Here is a 23,339-nt window from a genome sequence, read left to right on the forward strand (position 1 = left end):
TGAAGTCATTTTTGAAAAACGACGTTTTTGATCTTAAATTGTTTTCAAAGTGTTAGTTCCCACATGTACCAAGTCCTATATTACAAAACCGCCTGTTCATCTCAGGGCAAAAGAAAAACATGCGGACTCTTTTTTGCTCGCGGACTACACTGTGTCGCCCAATGAAAGCCCTACAATACGCGCAGATTCCGAATGATTTTAATATAACTCGTTTTGAAGAGAGTCTCATAGGTTCACGTTCGGATAAGACTCCTCTTCTTCTCCGTGGGTGAAGCCATCGCTTGCAACTTGCCGACAAGTGTCCTTCGTCGACCACTTCACTCGCAAGAAATTTCTTCCCAAAAAGGGCGTGTCGCGATCTTTGAACACGCTTTTAACGAGAAAATAAGCTACGCACGATCTTGATTCCGGGTTTGTTGGGGTGCTTAGAGCGTCTAGACTCTGGAGTCTCCAAACGCCGGACAGCGGCGTTCCGCGTTTTAACGCATTCGATTAAAAGGTTAAAAGGCGCGAACAAACAGGACGAAAAAAGAGACACGTAGGACACGGACAGGCGCCAACTTCCAACTGATTTATTGAAACACGAATCATCGTCAAACTCGATCCCAATCGCCTAAACACATGCAACCGATAAAAATTCCTATCGCTCATTACACACATCCTTCAAGAAACACAATTTCTTTGGTTAACAGATAAAGAGATGGCATTCTTACGCATCTGTCAGGCGCTTCGTGTATACAGAAAGCTTCGATTAGTTCTCTTTCCATTTTTTCATTCCCTTTCTTGATAAACCTTGCGCGCTCAAACAAAGGTTCGCACCCACATCGTTTGCAGTGCTGAGCGCACAAGGTTTATCAAGAAAGGGAATGAAAAAATGGAAAGAGAACTAATCGAAGCTTTCTGTATACACGAAGCGGCTGACAGATGCGTAAGAATGCCATCTCTTTATCTGTTAACCAAAGAAATTGTGTTTCTTGAAGGATGTGTGTAATGGGCGATAGGAATTTTTATCGGTTGCATGTGTTTAGGCGATTGGGATCGAGTTTGACGATGATTCGTGTTTCAATAAATCAGTTGGAAGTTGGCGCCTGTCCGTGTCGTACGTCTCTTTTTTCGTCCTGTTTGTTCGCGCCTTTTAACCTTTTAATCAATATGAACCAACTAGCCCCAACCAAAGTTTTATTTAACACACTATACCCGCTGGAAGCCGGAAGTACGGCGTAGAACGCGACGCGAGACGGACCACGGTCCTTCGGCGGCCCAGACACCCCAAAAAAGAGTTCGAACGCGTGCCCCCGTCGTCGTCGGTGGCTGCGCTCCCGAGACCGGGTCAGCGGCAGGGGTCGTGACCGCCGGCGAAAGGGAGCGCGGCCCCATCCGAGGAGGAAGGAGCTCTCCGGAAGGAGGAGGGGGCGGCGTGGGAACTGGTCCTGCCCAAAGACGCACACCCGTTCCCACGAACGAGTGAGGAGTCTATCTCGACGAGCTACGGGTACGCCGAGATACCGTCTCGAAAACCCCGGGCTAATCGTTCCGCTTCCCGTCTTGAGCGGAGGGAATTTCCAGCTCGGGGTTGACGATGGATAACTTTGCTGCGGGCGCACAGTGCCCTGTGAGGTAGGCAAATGGAAACCACCATGGGGCCTCGTCTTGTTACACTTGCTGCAGCTTTTTCCCTTAACTATTATATCTTTCTAAAAAAAAAAAAACAAACATTGATCGATTGATAAGTACAGTCAAGATTTGAAGGTGAAGGTAAACCTAGCACACGCAAGAGCCGGCAGCTTTGAGAAGTGCTTTGGCTGCACGTGTAGCCACGCTGGAAACACGAGCTGCGTCGCGGTCGCCGACATCGGAGAACGTTTTGAACGGAGGAACCTGAAGGGGGACCGTTCTAAACGGAGAACATTTGCACGAAGAACGTTCTGCACGGACGGACACATTTCCGAGTGTAGGGGCTTTCGCTGAAAAGCATTCCGCGCTTTAAAACTCGAAGTTACGTTTTACTCTCAGTCTATTAGCGGCGATATCACAGAAATCTAAGCACCGTACGTAGGCGAGATCAGAGCTGGAAGAGCGATAGTTTGGTCAGGCGCAACCAGAGAATCGGCGCCACCGCATTTAAAAAAAAAAAATATTTTTGTGATTAAACGCTTTTTTTAAAAAAAGAGAGAGAGAGAGAAAAAAAAAGAAGAGCTTTGTGAGTACCAGCAAATACAAAAATGATAAAAATAAAAATCACGCGATCGACCACCACGTAAGCCGCTTTTCAGTCACTAAACGTTGTAACTTTCAACACCAGCGACGTTAAAATGTAGTAAAATAAACTAGTTGGTTAAACATGATGTGAAAAAGCGCAAATGATTAGGAAGAGAAGAAGGGGTCAGGACAGAGCGCATCCTTACAACTGCCGCGTATTGAAAGAAGTAGAAAAGGACAAAAAGGAAGTGAGGGAATCATGAACGATAAAGAAGAATCATCGAAAAGAAGAAAGAAAAAAAAAAGGATAAAAAATAAATAAAAAATAAACGCATTGAAAGCTTTTTTTTAAGAAAAAAAAATTAAAAGGAACATCATCAAATTGAAATGTAGGTGTTGTGAAAATTCATGTGAATTGTTCCAAGTATAACTGACTTTTCACATTTCACATTCGATTCACACAAGTTGTCTCAACACCTACATTTCAATTTGATGATGTTCCATTTAATTTTTCTTTTCCTGAAAAAATGCTTTCAACGCGTTTATTTTCCTATCCTTTTCTTATTCTTTCTTTTTCGTTTTCTTCTTTTCGATGGTTCTTCTTTATCAGTCGATTCCCTCACTTCCTTTTTGTCCTTTTCTATTTCTTTCAATACACCCCAGTTGTAAGGAAGCGCTCTGTCCTGTCCCCTTCTTTTCCCAATCATTTGCGCTTTTTCGCATCATGACGTTAAAACGAGTAATCCGATATAGGTTTTGCACGTTTTGTTCGCCACCACCGCCAGGGGATAGTTCGCGGTTTCTGGTAGGCCAGCAGATGCGGGTTCGCAAAAACACGTCCGATCCCCGCGCCGTTCCGTGAATGGCGTTCGCTTACATGCCGGCAACCCGAATGAATAGCCGAACTTTCTGTGTCGAAAGGCTCTGGTCGCAAGATTTCGGCGATACCTTCCTTAAGCCACGCGCTCTCGTTTGTACGTTCAAACGCACCGCACACAAGCATACAGAGTCTCGCAAAATTTCGCCATCTTCTCACAAAACCGAAAATATTCCATAGTGCGGTGTGCAACGGCCGTCGAGCTGACGAGCCCATCACTTTTCGGAATATTCACTTTCAAGCAGAACGGCATATCAAAGTGCGCCTCTCATGGTGCAGCTGTTATCCGATATTCTGAACGCTTCCATCTCTCAGGTGGAGCACCCGATTTATGAAACGGGTCCTAACTATACTTCGTTTCATTTTAAGTCCGAGCAGATTGGACACACGACCCGATAAGGCCAATGGAGCGGACCCGAAAGCAGACGCTCTCAACTGTTAAACCCATCCAGCGCGGGAGACGCAGCATAACTTGCGGTTTTAGTGAGTGTTTCAGTATTCGTATATTTTTAGCTTTTGACTGCGCCCGGACTCGTGCTGAAACGAAGTACTATACGCGTATACATAGCAGTTACGAATACCGCAGCCTTTCGCGGGATAACCGGGCGGACGCGTGGCACTACAGTAACTAGCGATATATCGGCCAGGATTGGTCGATGGAGGCGTACGCTATCGTGACTAAACCGAGTCACGGTGCGATATTCCTTGCCCTCGAGACTGGCTCCCACACATGGATTTGACTGTGACTAGCGTTACGGCCGCGTTGTGAATAAACTATACTTAAATCGTGATTACACACTGGCGCCATCAGCCGTGTATACATGCCTTGCACCTGACGTCACGCTAGGGAAGGACCGGGCCCTGCGCCATGCTGGTGGTGGATTTCACACCGGGCGGATGCGCTTACCAAGGCGTAGGATGCACCTAACTGCCCGGACATGCGCTGGCATCCACAATATTTTCCTCAAAGTTTTCTTAGATGTGAACACGGAAAAAAAAAGAGCAAGCTTACGATGACAACGTTCAGCCAGTACTTACGGAATTTTACGGCGTTGGTGCGATTGCGCTACGAGCAAAAAGTTTCGATATGCAAAGCAAAAAGCTGTCGTTTCGCAAAAAAATAAAATAAAAGGAGCTTAGTTGCGCGCTGTTAAGTTTGACGAGCTGCTCTAAGAATCGCTTGTAGAAAAATTGTCACGATTTTACAAAGTACTGGTAAACAACACAAGGTTACCGTCATAATCTAAACTCTGATACAAGAATAAATAAAATAACGCGCAAGACAACTCTCATTGCCTCAGGGATTATATTATGACGTGTCCTAACCGGCTCGCCCGCATTTATACTTTCGCTCCTTGCAAAGGTTACCGTCTATGCGGACGGCACAAACCGATGCCCCGGCAGCGGCGTCTCGGTGAGCTTGCACACGGGGGCCGCCGCCGACCAATCGCCGTCTGGCCGGGCTCGCGGCGCGACACTCGCCCGTACTCGGCCGGGAGCCCCGAAGGTGCGCTCGAAGCGTGGAAACGGCGTTATGTAACGAAAGGCAAAGGGCATCTACACCACGAACGGGTAAAAGCCGATGCAAAGGCGTGCGAGAACGTAAACAACGGTAGAAAAGTGCCGTCGCTCGCCGCTATGAAATGCGTCCCGCAAACTCGGTAATCCGCGGCCGCATCTTTTTCCTGCCGCTCGTACTTTCTTTAACTTGACGGCTACTCTGTATCGCGGGGCATGCCGACGAAAGGATCACCTGGATACGTAGTAATTGCTACAGCCGAGCGCGGCGCAGTTTACCGCCGCTCTCGCTGCGAAGGGCCGTCGAGTCACCCACCAGCATGGTGGATACCGGTGTTCGACGTCATCCTGTGGCGTAGGTGCGAGGCATGTATAGCTCTGGAGCACTTCTAATCTGAGTATATTTTCTCATTTATGACGCATCATTCTTTCATCGTAAGCTCGAAATAATTCGAACGATGTGACATAAGCGACCACGTCTCGTAGAGTGCGTAGACTTGAATTCGTAAATGGTGCAGACACCTCGGTCTAGTTACATACCCGGATCGAAGCGTTCCTGAACTACGCGGTCTACATGCTACCAGTCTGGATACCCTCGCTGTAAGAGTATTGGGTAAAGTACACATAAGAAGTACTTTAAGTACAAAGTTAATGAGTGCTTATGTACTTCAAGTAAAGTATTAAGCGCACCCGGTGTATCTGAAGTAAAATACTATAAATACAATGTACTTCTAAAGTAAAGTTTTACCACAATCTTTCATGGCCTCTCAAAATGGTATGCATTGCCCCAGGGGGGAATAGGGGTGCATCGGTTATTTTTCGGAAAAGGCGGCGAATATTGGATAAAGACAAGTGAACAGAATCGTTATTTTCGGCAATGGTGCGAAATTATGAAGTTCCACCAACATCTGAATTTAATGCCGCTTTCACTGGCCTGCATCCAAGGGGATTAAACAAGCACACACAGACCGATAGACAGACACACACACGAGAGAGAGAAACCAAATAAGACAGAGAGAGAGAAAGGGAGAGCATGACGTCAGCCCCGTAGCTAGCCCAAGCTAGCTACGGGCTGACGTACTATCCTCTCGTTAGAGGAGTCTCCTCTCCTAATAATTTTACAGCGACAGCTGATAGTTCCCCGATTTCGTGACGGCGGGAGCGTAAACGCCGTCAGATATCCCCGCTAAATTTAGCGGAAAAATCGACGTCATGTGACCAACGGACCAAATCAGTTTCCCCGCTAGATCTGGTGGGAAAATTGATGTCACGTGACCGGACGTCACGGGACCTACATAAAATATCCAGGTTCCCCGCTAAATTTAGCGGAAAAATTGACGTCATGTTACCTATGCACCATTTCAATTCCTCCCTCTAAATTTGGCGGGAAAACACATCGCGACCTTGAAATCGTTTATTCATCAACAACGCGCCGATGCTAAATCAACGCAGCGCCATTTTAATATTATATCGGATCACAATATGACGCGCGATCGGCGCAATGTCAATCGATCGTCATCGTCGAATAAGCAGCACTGCTGTCGCTCTCTAAACGCGTCCCGTCGTGTGATCGTCGCCCAATATTTTAACCTCCTCTCGCTGACCGAGGGAGAAGTGGCGAGAGTTCGGAAAGCCGCCCCAATACAAACGGAGTGATGCGTGGTCCGCTCGCGATTCTGGTGAGGGTAGAATATACCTCCCAGTATTTCTTTAGAGTTGACCAAATGTACTTCCAAATCGGGAATTGTAACTTCCTAAATAAGTCAAAAAATAATAATAATAAGCAGAGTGTAAGCACGTACTCACAGAAAATTCTTCAAGGGAAGTACAAGTTTTCTAAGCCTGCTTGAAGTAGCATTTAAGTACTTCCCAACACTGCGCTGTAAGCATGTCACAAGCGGTCGTGGTCGGTCATAGTCAAAGGCGCGAACCAGCCTTCTTGTTACGAAGATGGACATTCTTTGTGTCTCTGGTAATATTGTCACCCGCTACTTACAGTTCGCCAAAAGTTAAGATTAGTGCCAAGAACTATACGACCGCGCGCTCTCTAGTAACCGATTCCATGCCTCACAAATGAGCCCCCCAAAAGGAAAGTAAGAAGGTCCAAGAGTCCCACCTTTAAAGCCGACCTCGGGCTCGGGCTCTGGAAGGAAAGGGAGCAGTCAGAGTAAACCTGTTAGTTCCCTGTTCCTAGTGTCAATAACACCAGCTATAAGGAGTGTTCACTGGACGCCATATTTGTGGGGGCTGTCTAGAGCGCATGCTCAGAACAAGCCCACATCAATAGGTTGCTAAGACTGGCAATCTTGATGGTGTGGAATGCACGTTCCAAAAGAACCGTGAAAGCTCGCCATCAGCACGCGCTCAGCAATCACGCACACAGCTATGGCCGCCAATGAATACTTCCTATAGACAACTGCAAGCATGGCGCCACAAGTGGTGCCTAAAGCCCCTCGATATGTTTTCGTTTGTCTTTGCAAGTAGCGCCAAATGCGCGAGCGCACGTGGTTCAGGTCTCGAGCGGCCCTTGGAAGCAAATGGCGGCGCTGCACTGAAATAAGCGGCCTTTGGAAGCGAATGGCGGCGGAGCACCCGCTCGTGGCACGTGTCTTGCGCAATTTCACAACAATGATTGGCGGTACTTGTAAAAGCACCTTTATCAAGGGGCTTTGGTGGTGCCCCATGCGTGCAAGCGCGTGCAACGCGCGGGTGAACGTAGCTTTGGCAAGCACGTAATCGCACGGGCGTGCCTGCTCGAGCAGAGACATGGCGGCGGCCAGTCGCCCAGCTTGCAATCGTCTATAGTCACCGACAAAGTGTGAACGGCGGGGCGTGTCCTTCCAACGGCCGGCCTCCAGCGCGCGCTCCATCCTCGTGCTGTGGCTGCGCGCGAGCGCTCGAGGTGCACGAGGAGCCAAAGCGTCGTCGAAGGTAGGAAAGTCTAGGCGCAACAACTGAAGCTCCTCCCTACCGTTCTCTCCTTGTCAGTGCTTCGGAAGACAAGGCTCGCCGCTCATTGCGTCATCATAAGCAGACGCCCGACCCGCATCCACGCAGCAAACGCCTGCATCTCACAATGAGACCAAGTGCTACGCGGAGCGCAAGTTCGTCTGCTTCTTCAGCGGTGGCGTCAGAACGCCGAGCTCTGACTGGTTGTGGTTGGAAGGATAATGGGTAGACCTCAATGGTCGCTCCCATGAGGTCTACCCACTATCCTTCCAATAAGGGCCAATCAGAGCTCGGCGTTCTGACGACGTCACCGCTGAAGAAGTAGACGAACTTGCGCTCCGCGTAGCACTCGTTATGAGACGCTGCAGGACTTAAAGAATTCAAATCCAACGCAATGCTTGCGTTTTGTTCCTATCAATGCGTTGTGCGCTGCAGGCATGATGACAGAATTATCTCCGGCCTCAGGCGCATGTCCGAAACATGTTTCCTTTATACATCTGCATGCTCTGAACATTTCTGCAGACAGTTTCTTCTGACCAATGTTACAGCATACAAGGAAGATACACGCATCGGACATTAGCTTCGTTCGATTTACCTGCACCGGCACAGAAAAGTGTAGGGCGGTCTACTTCCGGCCGAATCTCAATACATATACCGAAAGTATGCGGCCCTACGCTTTTCTGCACCGGTACAGGAGATACAGCTAAATCGAACGAAGGTAATGCCAGCAGATTGTCTTTTGTATGACGTAGTATATTAGCAGAATGACCGCGGCTGAAACGTCCAATCACAAAAGCGACGAGTTGGAACCGACGACTGTGGGGTACATTCTCCTCACCAGGTATGAAGTCCTCGAAGTCAGCAGACGCGGACTCGTCAACCTGCAAAAAAAAAAAAAAAAAAAAGCAAGACACGAGGTGAGACGTACTGAACCTAACGCACCTGCTTGAAAATATTACTGAGAATATTAAGCCGGTGTACACACGTAAAGCATTTGATGTGAGGGAGTTACCGTAGACCGCGTTTCCCCCTCCGCAACGAAGAAGCCGCTACTGCGCCTGCGCGCCGGTGGCCTTGAGCCCTTGACCCTAGAGTTCCGGGTATCGCAGCGAGTTGCGGAGAGCGTTGCGGGACGGCGAAAACGATCTACGAAAACTCCCTAATAACAAAGACGAAGGATTGTGGAGCCGCGTCGGACGCAGACGACGCGTCTGCTTTCGACCGAGTGCTTGCTGCGCTTATCGGGAGATGGAGCCACAAGCACGACTCTCGGGTAGAGAGCCTGGATTGAAGAGAGTTTCCACCTCAAACCATATGGGGAGCGCGGCGATCGGACACAAGTGCACAAGCGGGAAGGGGGCCTAGATTTCTTACAGGGAGCGAATGGAGCAAATGAAACCAAGAAAGCTACTTCCGTTTAATGGCGCACGTGCGCATGCGCGCGCTTTCGCAAGGCAGAAACGCACGCAGACGGCCGGCGCTTTCGCCTCCTGCACGCTCCTGGTATTGCAAACGCGGCCAATAAACCACGTGACCTCTACCGACCGGTATAAAAGATCCTCTCCAATCTAGGCACAGTACTCCCGGGAGCGGGTGGTGAGCGAGAGCTCTCCGTGGTTAGAGCAAATACGTTACAAGTGGAATACATCTCCGCGAAAACTTAAAGGCCTTAGAGCGGACAGGCTTTAGAGTATAGATAGAGCCGGTAACAGGTTAAAACTGGAAGCTCTTCCCACCTCTTTTCCTCTTTAGCAGAGCAAACGCTGGAGAGGAGGCGACTAGAGCCACTAAAGGAGCTGCGCTCAGAGTATCGGCACACCGTTCCTCGATCTACTAGTGGGCGCCGCCATCTTGGCGCTTAGTGCAAAGCAGACGCAACTGTCTGTCGTCACAATTCAAAAGTGCGACTTCGTCAGCTTTAGGTAGGGTGTTAGGAAGCTCAGGTGATGTCAGGGAGTTTTAGGGAACCGTGTTCGCATATCCGATACGGTACGATGGGCTCTCCGGTACGAACTGCGCATGCGCTACCGCAGAAGACTCGCACATGCGCAGTTCGTACCGGACAGCCCTTCGTACCTTATCGGATGTGCAAAAACGGTTCCATAAAACTCTCTATTGCGTTGCTCTGTCGCAAGCTGTTTCAACATTTCCGAAGGACGGAAAAGCTTTTCCCACGATTTGAGATGAAGCTTCAGATAACTGGCAACCATGATTTTAAGCACCCAGATGGCTGAAGCGTTGTTACCAGGGTGTAAAACAGGAAGGTGGGGAAACGATCGCTGAAACCCGTCGCAGCGGTGCGACCGGATCGTGTCCTCCTGGCGGCTTCTGCCATGGCCTCAGAGATCTCGGCAGGTGCCTCCTCCGCCTTACGATAGATGGCGCGGCAGCATACGGAAGGCGAAGCAAAGATTAAGTGAATGGTGGCAGAAAGCGATTAACTGATGGCAAGGGGGTTTTATAGCCCCACTTTCTTTGCAGTGCGGAGTGAATATAGATTTCACATTTAAATATTTTAAGCTTAAATGGTAAAACAAAATGGCTAGGTGGCATAAGCTACCGCCCGATCCGAAGGGCTCAGCCGCATTCATCCATCCATCCATCCGGCGATAGACTTGGGTTTGTATGAAACTCTTCCGAGGAAACGCATCGCGTCAGAGATACTCTTTAATTTTAAGTAGAATTTACCACGCGATTATTTATCAACTCATTTCTTAACTTTCATGCATTTCTTAAACCGCGTGAGCGTCTGGCAATGCGAAGTCGTCTGCGAAACGTGTGACGTGCTCTTTGCTTTCCGTTGTGTTTATGCTGCTCCCGAACGCGCTTGGAGCAGACGAATTTGAAGGTAGCAAATGAAGTGGGCATTTGTTTGTGTTTTAACGCTTGGGGACGACCAACGTTCTTGAGGTATGGCCTGCTTTTGTGTTACAAACCTTTAATCAAATTACGGTCAAAAAAAAAAAAAAAAGAGAGAGATGAGGTGGTGATATTTAACGCGGGCGATGTTGAGTTCGGGTGACTGTCGTGCTGGGCCTGGCTGGGAGCACTGTGACAGTAGTGTATTGCGACGGCGTACCGCTGGCTTCAAATCACGTCAAACTAAAACCTACCTTGCTGGCACATAAACAGCGGACACTTGTAAGCTAGACCGCCGAGCACACCTGCAGGCGGAGTGGAATCGACGTTTTCGACGCATTTACGGCACGCCTCTGCTGACTCCTCAGTTCGCTTTTATTTTTTTGCGCTGCGGGCCCTTTTGCTTATTTTTTTAACTTGTGATGTGGAACTACAGGCAAAAGAGAACCCCTATATTAAATATATTATTTGTTTGCTGGGTTAAATTTTGCGTGGTTCAAGCACAGTTTATGAAATAAATCGTCAGTGAGTCGCGTTGCCTGGAGAATGATTGAGAATGTTTGGTTTCTTTTTTGCGTGGCGCCATCTATGTGCTGTGTTATGAAGCGGGAACACTATCAGATCGCCCAATCGGCTCTCGTTTCCCCACCTGACTACCTTACACCCTGGTTGTTACTCTGAAGCGTAGCTTATTTAATGTTCGCTCTGAGTTGGAACCATAGAGTTATTATAATGTACGCTAGAGGTTCAACTGGCGCTAGTGTCTCTGCGACTTCCGTGACGCTAATTGAAGCAAACAGCGACCAGTCTACTTTTCCAGTCTTCCTGTGTAATCCTATGGGAAAGCGCGCGTGCATTTTGTCTCTTCGCCAGAAAATAACATGAATTAAATTTGTTATCTGGGTCGTACCGAACACTATGTACCTTGATTAACATGGTAAAAGTGTAATTGCTTTAGTTATAGTATTTTTCTTCACCAGTGAACGAAGTTAAACTTCGCTACATTTAAGGCCCCAACTTCTGTCTGTTCCATAGCAGGTGTGTAAAAACGAGCAACGATTCTGAGTAAAACAACAATCGAAGGAATCTAAACGTGTTCAAGGTTTGCCAGCATTCCGCTGCTGCTTATATACTGCTAATATACCTTTCCTGTCACAATGACCCAGTCGTGCCTCTTCACGAGCGGTTATAAGCATTCAAAACGTAAAAAAATAAAATATGTTCTCTAGCGTTTCACTATTTTCGAGCGCGCGGACGATGTTTTGAACGCAGAACAAACGTCTTCGAACATATTCATGAGCGGAAAGAATAAAGCGGCACTTATTTATTATAAATCGGACTATATTATATGGCCTTAAATTTATCTTAATCGTCTGCACGCACAAGGAGTTATTGACCCAGCGTCACTGCGTAGTTCTACCCGCCTCTTTAGGTTTTCCAGATGTCCTTCGTTCGTTTGGCACGTATTTACCCCATGCTGAAAAGCGTCTACGCCGTGTTCGCGCTAACAGTGTTCGACAGCGCACATAAATACATGTACGAAGTCGTTTTAGCACCGTTTTTACTGCATGAACTTGAAATAAAAGCGCCGTAACTGACACTGGGACAGAATTGGAACAGTTCTCAGTCACGCGTCATGCGTGACTGAGAACTGTTCCAATCTACCTATTACGCACAAATTATTCGTAATATTTGCTCTTGAGCGCAGAAAGAAAATGCACTCGCTTTTTCCCATAGAAATGCATTACCGGAAGTCAATTTGCTCTCTGCTTCAATTTGCGACAACAGCGTTATTTGAACCTCTAGCGTACATTATAACAAGTCCATGGTTGGAACTTTAGTTGGGAACGGCTGGACTGTCGCATCTCGGGTGTTTTCTTTTCCATTTGAATTTCGAGGGGGGCTGCCGCCATCTATCGTCGTGGACACTCGTGCTCGCAGTCGAAACCGACGTCCCCACTGTCTTGGCGAACCCAGTACCTCGGTGCACAGGCGGCAGCCCTCTCCATCGGCGTCGGGCGACGACGCGACAGCGTGTGGACAGCGCGATGAGCATGCGTTCTCTCGAACGCGAAGGGCCTGCACAAGCAGCGGTGCTATGCGGCGAGAGAATGAGGGAGAGGGGGAGACGAGAGCGGGCGGAGACGTCTGTACGTCGAGCTCCGGTTCGAATGATTAGTTTCGAAGAAATTTGACTTTTACGAATGGAAACATTCGCACATAGACATAACTTAACAAGTTCGTCCCGAGCTCGCACTTAAAATTCACTCCTGGATTATTTACAGACTTTACGAGTGTCTTTGATTATCTGGACCATGAACTGCTGAGTAGAAAGTAAGACATGTATGGTTCCAGTGGACTGGCGTCACTACCTATTAATTTATATTTGTCTTCCCGGAGGCAACATGTTAATATAAATGGTAATTCATCCGCAACACAAAATGTTAGGCCCGGCGTTCTACAAGTAAGCATTCTGGTTTCCGTTTTGTTCAATGTGCATGCAAACGATCTTCGAAACATAAGCCAAACAACATATTTATTATACATGCCGACGACACTATAGTTTATTTTGGACTGGTGATACCGCCACGGAACTTATAAAATGTGCAAACACAACACTTAAAAAAACAAACAAAAAAAGTAGACGTATGAAGCAAAAGCAATACCCTGAGAATAAACATTATTACGACTGAAAAAGCCCCATTTTGCCCGAAAAAAATGAACATGTTGATATAACCGGATATACAATTTAATTATTTAAAAATATAACTATAGTGGCACAATTTAAAATACTAGGCGTTTTTTTTTTCTCGGAGTTCAGGTCGTGGGACGATTACATTAATTATACTATGTCCAAATTATCCAGCAGAGTTGGCTTAACATATCGCTAGTCTTGTATAATTCATTATTTTATTCGCATATACATTAATACATGTCCAACAGAAAATATTTTTAATCGACTCCGTATAATGATATTGCATGATCTGTATATACACCGCTTACGTGCTAGGTATAAAACAGAAAAACATCAACAGTCGCTATCTCAAAAATTAATTTAATTCAGCAGAAAAAGTGTATACATATCCGACACGAAGTATGGAACAGAGGGAAGTACCATTTATCGGAACCAAATTACGGCCATCACCATATTAACATACTCTTCCGATTATTATGAACCTGCTCAGCGTCAAAAATATTGAAACTAACAATATATCAGCGAGCGTCTCACGCAATACGTTTTTCCAGCCGATCGTCTAATTCCAACATTTTTCTTTGTTTATTTTTACTATTTTTTAAATCGTGTGCATAGTATGATTTTTATCTGAAAGTTTACCAACATTTTTGTCCTTGTTTTTTTTTTTTTGTTACCTGTTAAATGCGTAAATCTGGACTTCAAAACGTGCTCCTGTTCGAAGTGTGAGAGAGACAAAGGCAGCTAGCTTTCTGTTTACCCAATAATCATTCCAATCAGAACTCGGCGTTCTGATGTCCACGCGCCCTCTCGTTTCCTTTTCTGCCTCAGTTTCTCGGCGCACAGGCGCACTGTGTAATAGCCCTTTCCTTTGGCAAATAGCGAGCGCTCGGCGAGCGGTTTCTTGTTCCCCTCGCGAGATACGAGCAATCTTTCCGTGTGCCAATGGCAGATCTGGAGCCGGTGGGGCGCTCGCCGAGCGGCTCCAAACTATCCGCGGGAAAGTGGCGGAGCGCGTCGAGCGGTCCGGAGTAGTTCTTCGCGCAGCCTTTTTCGGAGGAGTACCGATCTGTAGTCCCTCGCAGCCAGGCACGTAGCCAGGATTTTGTTTCGGGGGAGGGGCGGGGGGGCGCCCATGACAAAATGTTGTATGAGGGGGAGGGGGGGGGGGGCGCCCATGACAAAATGTTGTATGAGGGGGAGGGGGGAGAGGAGGTCCCAGCAAAATGGAAGATTTCGGGGGGGGGGGGGGGGGGGGCCGGGCCCCATGCCCCTCCCTTCCCCCCTGGTTACGTGCCTGCTCGCAACATATCAGTTTCGTTATGAACGTTCCCGCAGGAAAGTGAAGGAGGTTCGCGGCTTTTTTGTTTCGACTGCTGGTTGGGTTCTTTTGCTGTGCCTGCTTTCGTTCCTCTGGTCGAGACGAACTCGCCCGAGCATACTGCGGCGGTGACATCGTTGCAGTTAATTTCAGGAGGTCTAATAAAGCGCAGTGACAGCGAAATCAGCAACAGTGACGAAGATACCAGCTTAGCTCCAGCTCGAGTGACGACGAGGCAGCCGTTCGCGGCAAAGTGTTTTCCGAGTCGTTCGCTTTGCCAGAGGAGAGGCCCAAGATATCGCGTTACGTCGAAGTCGTTGTGCGCGCCTATTCGGATGAAGAGCTAGGTATGTCGTTTGTTCTTTGTGTGGTCCCTGTAACGTAATTGAAACAATTAGAAGACAACACGCCAAATACTCCGCAGATGTAAGTCGCCTTAGAAGATGACGATCGCTTTACGGCATATGTGTTTGGTATTGCTTAATTGCATCCTACGGCTCGTACACGTACTTCTAGTTTTCTTCGTCGAATTTATATAACTGCAAGGAAAAATCATTGTGTCTTAACGTCGGGATCACCGTTAATCAAGTAGTAAACAATCAAACTTTTTGTCAAAGCATGAAGTTCCGATCAGAACTTGGAACTTTATGCTTTCAGCAAGATAACAATGGGAACCGAAACTGTTAGAAAGCGAGGGCAGACGCTCTGAAAGCGGTGACGCTGGGAGCGTTGCGCTCGATTTGCTCCGCAGCGCGTCTTACTGGGGTGGACCACGTGACCGATCGCTCACGATGGCCAACCGCTCGACGACTGATAGCGCGGAGCGCTCGGCATTTGCCGGGGGAAGGGTCTATAACCTAGATGTGTATTTGATCTGAGTTGCTCAATCTCTTCAATGTCTACTTTCAGGTGCTCGACGCTTGTCGCTGAAAATGTCAAAGATATTCTAGTTTTTTTTGCAGGAACGGAGTTACACCTCGAAAGTTCACAAGGTTAAACCTGCCACTAATAATATACTCTTTCGATTAAACTTTGAGCTCGTTTTTTTCCGGCCCGTTTCGGAATTAGCTCCTCTATTTATTCCACCCTATCGGCGACGAGATCTTTCGGTGGTGCCTTCTGATGGGCTAATTCATACGAAGGCGGTGACATATATATATATAAAATCAAGCTATTAAAAATGTAGATGAGACAGCCTGTGCTCGATCTTATCTATAAGCGTTACAATTCGTGGGATGGAGGTACTTGTTCGCAACTGGGTGAGCGAAGTTCCGCACTACGGATGGATAGAAAAGAAGTATAAACACCGGGTGTTTCTGAGAAGGCTTTCCAAAATCGCCAACGGTAAAGTAGATAAAAAAACAAGTTTTTTGCGGGAAAAATTGCCAGTCACGACAGGGGTCAGGGTTTGCGAAAATCGATACCAATGAGCAAACTAGTTACCTGAAATTCGACTAATTTATTTTATAATTTGCGGAAATAAACATACGAATCCAATTACAAAAACTTGTTGAGCGTCATTCAAAACCCCTATATCAGTCAATTTTAAGTAGACTTGAAGCACGTGGAAAGTGCGGGCAGCAAGTTTCTCATTAGAACCATACATATCTATATGCTTATTTTCACCAACTCAAAGGCTAATCAGTTAATTATGTGTAATTAGATTGCTAATATTATGCTTTTTGCAACTCCAGGCATCTGCCATGATAGCAATGCGTTCCCGATTTTTTTTTTTTTTTTTTGTTGAGCTTCCTTGTAGTCATATTGGAACAGGGCGGAGCCTAATGGAACGACGCGGCGTCGTGAGCTTTGTCATATTTGATTGATATCTCGTAAGCATGTGTCTTGAACTGTCGTGCCCGGGGAGTCGGAGTAGCCATGCATCTTCCCGACGTTTCGTACGTCGGATCGGACAGTTTTGACGCGCGTGTGTCTCAGGATTTCCCACGCGAACGGACGCAGGTCACATCACCTAGAATATTCGAGGCCTGCGGACAGCACCCTATATACCTGATCACAACACCATCACACTTGGATGGTGCACCCGACACCGAACGTCCTTCGACGCATTGATTGGATACGAGGCTTGTATAAATAATCCCCTAGAGCAACCTCCCACAAACGTTGCGAAAACTTGCACTGGTGCTCCTACAGAATTGTCCACGGCGCCAGTGCCCACCACACTGATAAAGACGCCATACCCCGCGACCAAGGGAGAGAGGGGACGCCGGGCACCACCTGGCAGAAAACAGGGTTCGAGGATTCCCAAGGTGAAACAATGTCCGCATAGGGAGGGAGAGGAAAGAAGCCTCTTTAAAGGAACCTATAGGGGGCATAAGGAAATTGCCACACTAGAACCTTTTCAAAAGTATGCGCCCTCTCGTAGCTGCTGCGCCAATTATCCGAGACTGCCATTGCTTGGGCATGCACTCTGAGCATGTATTGGACACGAGGGTTGTGTCAGCATTCGGCAAGGACTTGGATCTCATCTCACGCTACGGTGCTCGATGGATGGATGGATGGATGCTAACCGCTGCACCCTTTATAACGGGCAGCAGCTTGCGCCACCTGAAGAATAGCGACCGCCAGTGTTGCTTGAGGGACTTCTGAAAAGGGCCTATGGGACGTTGGGGGAACCAGTCACTACAGCTCAATGGAGTCAGCGAGATCTAGCTTCCTTGGTCGAGGGAGTGACCGTGCACGCCTGAGCATGTGATCACGTATTTTCGTATACAAAACCTGCTGAACCGATGATTTCCGAAACAGCACATTTCTTCCCCCCTTCATATGTTTGCAAATCGTTTACGCGTAGGAGGGCAGAGATAAAGGCACGATGCCTGACGGGCCCTCTCCCCCCCCCCCCCCCCCCCTCATTACAGTTCAGCAACACAATATATAGTTTACAAACTAAGGAACAACTATTGAACAAATATAAAACTACGGAATAAATATGGAATAGCTTTAGAAGAACTATGGAACAAATATGGAGCAACACCAGACATAGAGAACATCGGTCACGCCACTACTACGAGATATAACAAAATGCACAAAATCTTTGGAATCAAGTTTTCTAGGCATCACTTTAAAAAAAATAAGTCTATTTTACAAAAAAAAAAAAAAAAAAAAAAAAAAGAAAAAGAAAAGGAAAAGAACGAAATGAACAGTTCACGAAAAGGACATTGGTTCGAATAAGCTATATGGTGAACACAACCTAAACCGAGGAGCACATTACACAATTGAAAATGTAATGTAGTTTAACACCAGCATCTTTCTGCAATGTTTCCTGAAAGTATATAACGCTTGATCAAAATCTGTCTATATCTGTTCTGCTTAAAGTTCTAATTATCTGATAAGTTAAGGCTTGCCGACCAAAGTTCGTCCTTATGGCTGCTTATCTGTATCCATTGCAGGAGTTTGAAATAATAGATCTGGTCTGCCTTCAGCCTATTATATCTGATAAAGAATGGCAGTGTGCGGAGATACCTTCTATCCCCTTTATATCCCTTTTCCCGTCTTGGCGGCGGATCAGTTTGCTTTTAATGATATTTTGTCGCTAAATGCGGTGGTGCTAAGATTAGAAACTGCTATATTCGACCACTAACACTGGAAAGTTTTAGTAAATCGTTCGGGTACCTCCGATACCCCCGATAACGATAAGACGCATTCGCAAAGGCGGCGACGGAGTATGGGGTATCGTTATCGGAGCAATGAGAACGATCTACTAAAACTTCTTACTGACATCCCTTACGCCGGTACCTCGTCCGTCCGAACGGTGGGGATAAGGAGGGAGTTGTGTCCGCTGCTGACGTCATGAACATCCAACCGCGGGTTTTCGCTTCGTGTTAATACTGCTTTAGCAGCGCTGAACACAAAATCGAGTCGGAGCTCGGTGCCCCACCTATCGACGACTGCACGGGAACTTGACTATACACTCCAATATAAGTATCTTTTTTCGAACAGGTCGGTTGTTAAGGTTAGCGGTAGATCTACAATCATAATCCAAGACGGTTGACCCCCCCCCCCCCCCCAAAAAAAAAAAAAAAAAAAATGATTGCATTTCTACGTGTTGAATGATGTTGATAGGGGGCGAAGCTCTGGTGGTGCTTGTCTGCGTAGACGCTGAGCCGCAGCATGCCGAGCCTTTCGTTCGTTTTCATCCATGTCAGAAAGAGAATGTGCGGTATGGAACGTGGTTATATACGCATTTGAGCATTTGACCGCAGCGCTCACTCCTGCATAGACGTTGAGCGGCTACATGCAACGTTTCCTCCACGACATCCCCAGCTCTTGAGTTACTACCACATCTCAGAGCACCCTACTCGTCCCGCAGTCGTGGCCTAGTGGTTAAGGCGATGGACTAGAAACCCATTGGGGTCTCCCCGCACAGGTTCGAATCCTGTCGACTGCGCAAACATTTGTTTTATCATTTCTTTTTTGCGCTACACGAGCACGTGAGCATGTGCTCACGTGCTCGTGAGCTCACGAGCACCAGCAATATCGATGTGAGCACGAACGCCGGACGGACAAGGCTAGACCCTAAGGAGCTTCGCCCCTAAAACGTAATGAGCCTAATTTCCGAGCCGATAGAGCGCAACTCAGATGCGCCCCCGCATCGGTTGCAGCTCCTATCACACCGGTGTAAGGCGGTGAAGTATAGTCACAGACGAGGCCGAACGGTCGCAATACCGTTTTCCACAATCGCCGCGTGCGTGGTAGCGCCGCACGCTGCTGTTCAAGGGCTTTATTTTATCTTTGTCGCATTGTTTAAGCTTATTTCAGCGGAAGTGTGGCACACTTCCTCACGAAAACTGTTTTGGCAAAGTCTTTTCGAATCGCCACGGCACCCACTCTCCTGCATCTTGTTTAATTTTTGTTGTGGTCGTAAAAGCTGTTAGCAGCTAACCAACTCGATAGCTGGCAACCGGTTAAAAATTCAGTAGACGCTCCAAAGTATTAGCGAAGGCAACGCGAGCTTAGACGAAGTTTCCATTTCTATGAAACACTTTGCAAAGTATACTTAAGACTTATTCTTAGTTTACTAACAACATTTAACCACATACATTCAGAAAGCACACCTCACTTGGCAAACTGTCGATGCGCGGACCACACCTCTAAATTATTAGGTATATTAAAAGCGTAATTAAACAAGAGGAAGATACATAGGAAGGGAGGACGTTGTCCGACCCCCCTTTCTATGTATCTTCCTAATGTTTCAATTACTGTTACCAACACGCTCGTTTTGTACATAATTAAAAGCGTGTAAAAACAATAATTAAGATATCGAACGTCCGCGAAAAATAGGTGTTAAGTGTACTTTTTTTGTTTCACAAAAATACAAAGTTAGTTGTTTTGTTTTCATATTGCTTTTCACCAGGACGGTCCCTCCTAAAGACGCTCTTTCTTGCCCCAGAAACATGGACGAAGGAAGAACGGCGGTCCCTACCTTGAGCACGAGCATGGATCCCGGCACCACCCCTAGCTGTGCGAGGGTGGCCGCGTTCTCCGTGAGTGGCGTCACGCTCCGCCCGTCGTCTTCCTCCAGAGCCAAGTGCTGGTCGAAGGGTGCCACCGAGAACGCCCGCATCACCTGTCCAAGCACGATCGGGGCACCTTGCAGGCCACGTCAAAGGCACAACCCAAACACACACACACACAAAAAGTGATGCAAAAGTGGTGGAACAGAAGCATATTTACACCTCACTAAAGACAAAATCGCCCGGCTTAGACATTCCGTCAAATGCAATGAGGTGCGATTGCACTAATACGCAGTTCTTACCCGACTGCGAACCCGCATGCCTACGCAAGCGGAAAGGGGGAGAGGGAAGTGGTAGCGCACAGCTTCCTTCCTGCCCCCCCCCCCCCCTCCCTCTCCCTCCCTCCCCCCTCTTTTATCCGTGCGGTGCAAAGCCATTGGCTGCACGCGCTACGACGTCAGCTACGCCTGCACTTCGTTGCTGACAATCTCCCATGGCCTTTCTTGGTTCTTATCCATTTATGACTACAGTCTGTTGTATCGTAAGAACGGCAGGGGAGGTTCCATCCTCGAAGATCCAGATCTATCACTGCGCCCCTCGGTATAAACGGTATACAAACACACCACTTTTTTGATGTCACCACAAGAGAGGAGCAGCCGTCAGTACCCGATTTTCCAAACCTGGCGCCCAGAAAAACGAAGCGCCGCCTAAGGCGGCCTATACGAGTAGGTGCACCGAACATGGAACTGAGCGTTGTTCTTTTGACGGATGAGTCTCTCCCGAACTTCTTACGTTGCAAATGATTCCGTTCCACCTTGCGATGGATCACAGCTGACGCTACAGAGCCTCTACGAAGCTCTGCCCTTCAAAGGCTGAGAACGGATCATGTGACTAAGCGTGTCGCTGCGCTCACCCCGGAGGTCACGTGACACTGACACGGCATCCGATTGGCTCCGATGGTTCATAGCGTTCGCTGCGGTCCATCGTAAGGTGAAACGGACGGTAGGGTCAAGCGTTTGCATGCGTTGCTCGGTCTGACACTCGAGGCGCAACTTGCCGCACCTGGACTTTGAGGTCGAGCAGGGTCTGGGAGGCCGCAATGTGGATCTCTCTCTCGCCCCTGCGGGGTCGGCGCCGGGCACTGCAGCGGCGGGGCACGAAGGACTCCTCGGCCGGGGTCGGCGCCGCAGACTCGTCGCCGTCCAGCCGGGGTTTCTTGGTCTGGTCGTGCTCCAGCTCGCTGCTGCTCACGCGCCGCACAAACACCAGGCCCTTCTGGCTGCAGGACCGCTCGAGCTGGGCTGACGCCCGGCACGGCTCGCACGGCTCTGCGGGCAAGACCCCACGAAAGCATCTTGTAGGACCGTCTTGACCAGGACAGCCGTACATGTGCAATTTTAGCGAAGCTAACTCGAATTTTCTGTCGTCCGAAGCGTGCCTTCGGATGGCAGCAGAGTCTGCTAAGACGCCGCAAATCTGCAAATGGCGGTCTGATCGTTAAGGCCCGTTCACACTCTTGCGACCGAGTACGACCAGTAGAGACGAGATCTCTTACAACTTCTTAAATGTTTTTAGAATGAGGGAACATACTGACATTGTGGCGCCATCTATGCGGTGACCCTGGAACTGCATTTCACAAGAGCGAAGGTTTTGCGGGATTTTCGAAGTCAAATGTGCGTAATACCCATAGAAAGGCTCGTTTATAACATTGTCAAAAGTTTTTCGAGCCAAGAAAGAAAGGATAATTCTCGAGAAATAAAAAAAAAATATGTCGGGCCGCCGAGTTTACACTGCTTCCCAATAGATGGCGCCAGTGTGTTTTCTGGTTTAACAAGTTTTAAGGAACCCAGGTTTAAGAGATCGCAAGAGTGTGAACGGGCCTTAAGACTAAGCAGAGCTGCTTGTAATACGTCAGCATTAGAACGCTTGTTTTTACGTAAACCTGGCGGTGTCTTTCGTTTGTCAGCGCCAAGGAGAGAGGGAGAAGGAGGGGGAAAGGGTGACTCATGCGACGCTCCCATTGGTCCGAAGCGCTGACGTCAGCACGCGTCAACCTCTCCCTCCCTCCCCGGCCCTGAGAAACTGACAGACACCGTCGGTTTTTCGTCAAAACAAGCCCTTCCGTTTTTTGTCGAAGTCATGCGCACAGCTGGCGCCGAGTCAGAGAGGAGTAGGCGCCGTGCAACACCTCCTAGACAACAAAGCTCTAGTGCTGAATGAGATGGAATCAACAGAAAAAGCCAACGCAGGACACGGATTGGACATGCGTGCTGCGTCAGCGCTTGGCTTCGAGTAAAGCTTGAGCCGAACGTTGACGCAATCGTCATGCTCACTCTGTGCCCAACGTTGGTTGGCCTTCTCTGATGACGCCACGTGATTTAGGGGTATTGCGCTGTGGCATGGTGGAATGCGAACATGCTCAGTTGCCACTCTGTTGTCGCCGGTTGTTCGTCGCTCTGGGTTTCCGGAGTAGTGGTGTGGTCTGTGATGTGTTTTTTACAGCGGAGCTGTTAAGAGCTAGGTTCCTCAAGATCGTGTCCGTATATGTCGACACAAACCTACCTGGACAGCTACCGCTATCTATAAGCGACGGCGGCAAGCACACAACCGGTATGGTTGCCGCCGTCGCTCGTAGATGGCGCCAACCTTTCCAGAATAAAAGAATGGATAGTTGGGCGCGTTGGTGGGAATTCACCGTAGGAAACAGCGCGAAAAACAAAAGACAACGAAGAAGAAGCACACAGTGTATCGAGTACAGCTCCGCTGGTCTTCCTTCTTCACGAAAGTGGAAAGGCAGAACGTTTTTCCACAAGTGATATGGATGACCATATCCAAGGGCATCAATTAACATACTCTGACAGGAAGAGTACAGAAAATGAGTGAAAAAATTACAAAAAGATCCATTGGTGGATGCTTAGGGAATCTTTTCCCCTTTAGGAAACACTAACACTGACCCGCAACAAGGCCTAAAAGAGGCAGCGAAAAATAGAGAAAGTAGAAGAAAAAGCCAAAAAAGAAAAGTGAAGGGGTCAGTGTTAGCATTTCCCAAAGAAGGACATGTGTGGCGTTTCCAAGGGTCATTCTAACGCATTCCCTAAGAATCCACCAATGAATCTTCCAGTAAATTTTCTCTTCTTTTTTAATGCAACAAGTGAACAACAAGTTTGATGTGAGTTGTAATGAGCATGGTGAAAGCTTGAAGTCATTGCACTCTCAAAGCAACACCACCAATACCGTCAAAATTAAAGTTCTTACATTCCTCTTATATCCGACGATGAGAAATATTTGCTGATGTCAAAGTCAGCATTCGGCCAATTGCGTAAGGCCGGTCACAGCGACACTTTCAATCTCCGCTTGTGCGGACAAGCCTGTGCAATTGTAATCTTGCTGAACTTATGTTCACCCGTAAGCTGAACGTGATTGCACGCATGGGGCACCAAGCTTGCAATT

The 23,339-nt window shown here is 47.9% G+C and overlaps 1 protein-coding gene across 1 annotated transcript in view; it reads right to left on the reverse strand.

The window, feature by feature from the left end:
• LOC8036804 (ubiquitin carboxyl-terminal hydrolase 48) overlaps nt 1-23,339 on the reverse strand; it is a 175,417-nt gene that overhangs the window by 5,660 nt on the left and 146,418 nt on the right. Inside the window, exons 24-27 of the mRNA XM_040216159.3 lie at nt 20,952-21,217; nt 19,859-20,002; nt 8,382-8,424; nt 6,711-6,737 (exon numbers count right to left, since the gene is read on the reverse strand). Coding sequence (XP_040072093.1) covers nt 6,711-6,737; nt 8,382-8,424; nt 19,859-20,002; nt 20,952-21,217 — 480 coding nt within the window. The remainder of the gene's footprint in view (nt 1-6,710; nt 6,738-8,381; nt 8,425-19,858; nt 20,003-20,951; nt 21,218-23,339) is intronic.

Source organism: Ixodes scapularis, unplaced genomic scaffold (assembly GCF_016920785.2).
Source record: "Ixodes scapularis isolate PalLabHiFi unplaced genomic scaffold, ASM1692078v2 PGA_scaffold1__304_contigs__length_218370807, whole genome shotgun sequence".
NCBI lineage: Eukaryota > Metazoa > Arthropoda > Arachnida > Ixodida > Ixodidae > Ixodes > Ixodes scapularis.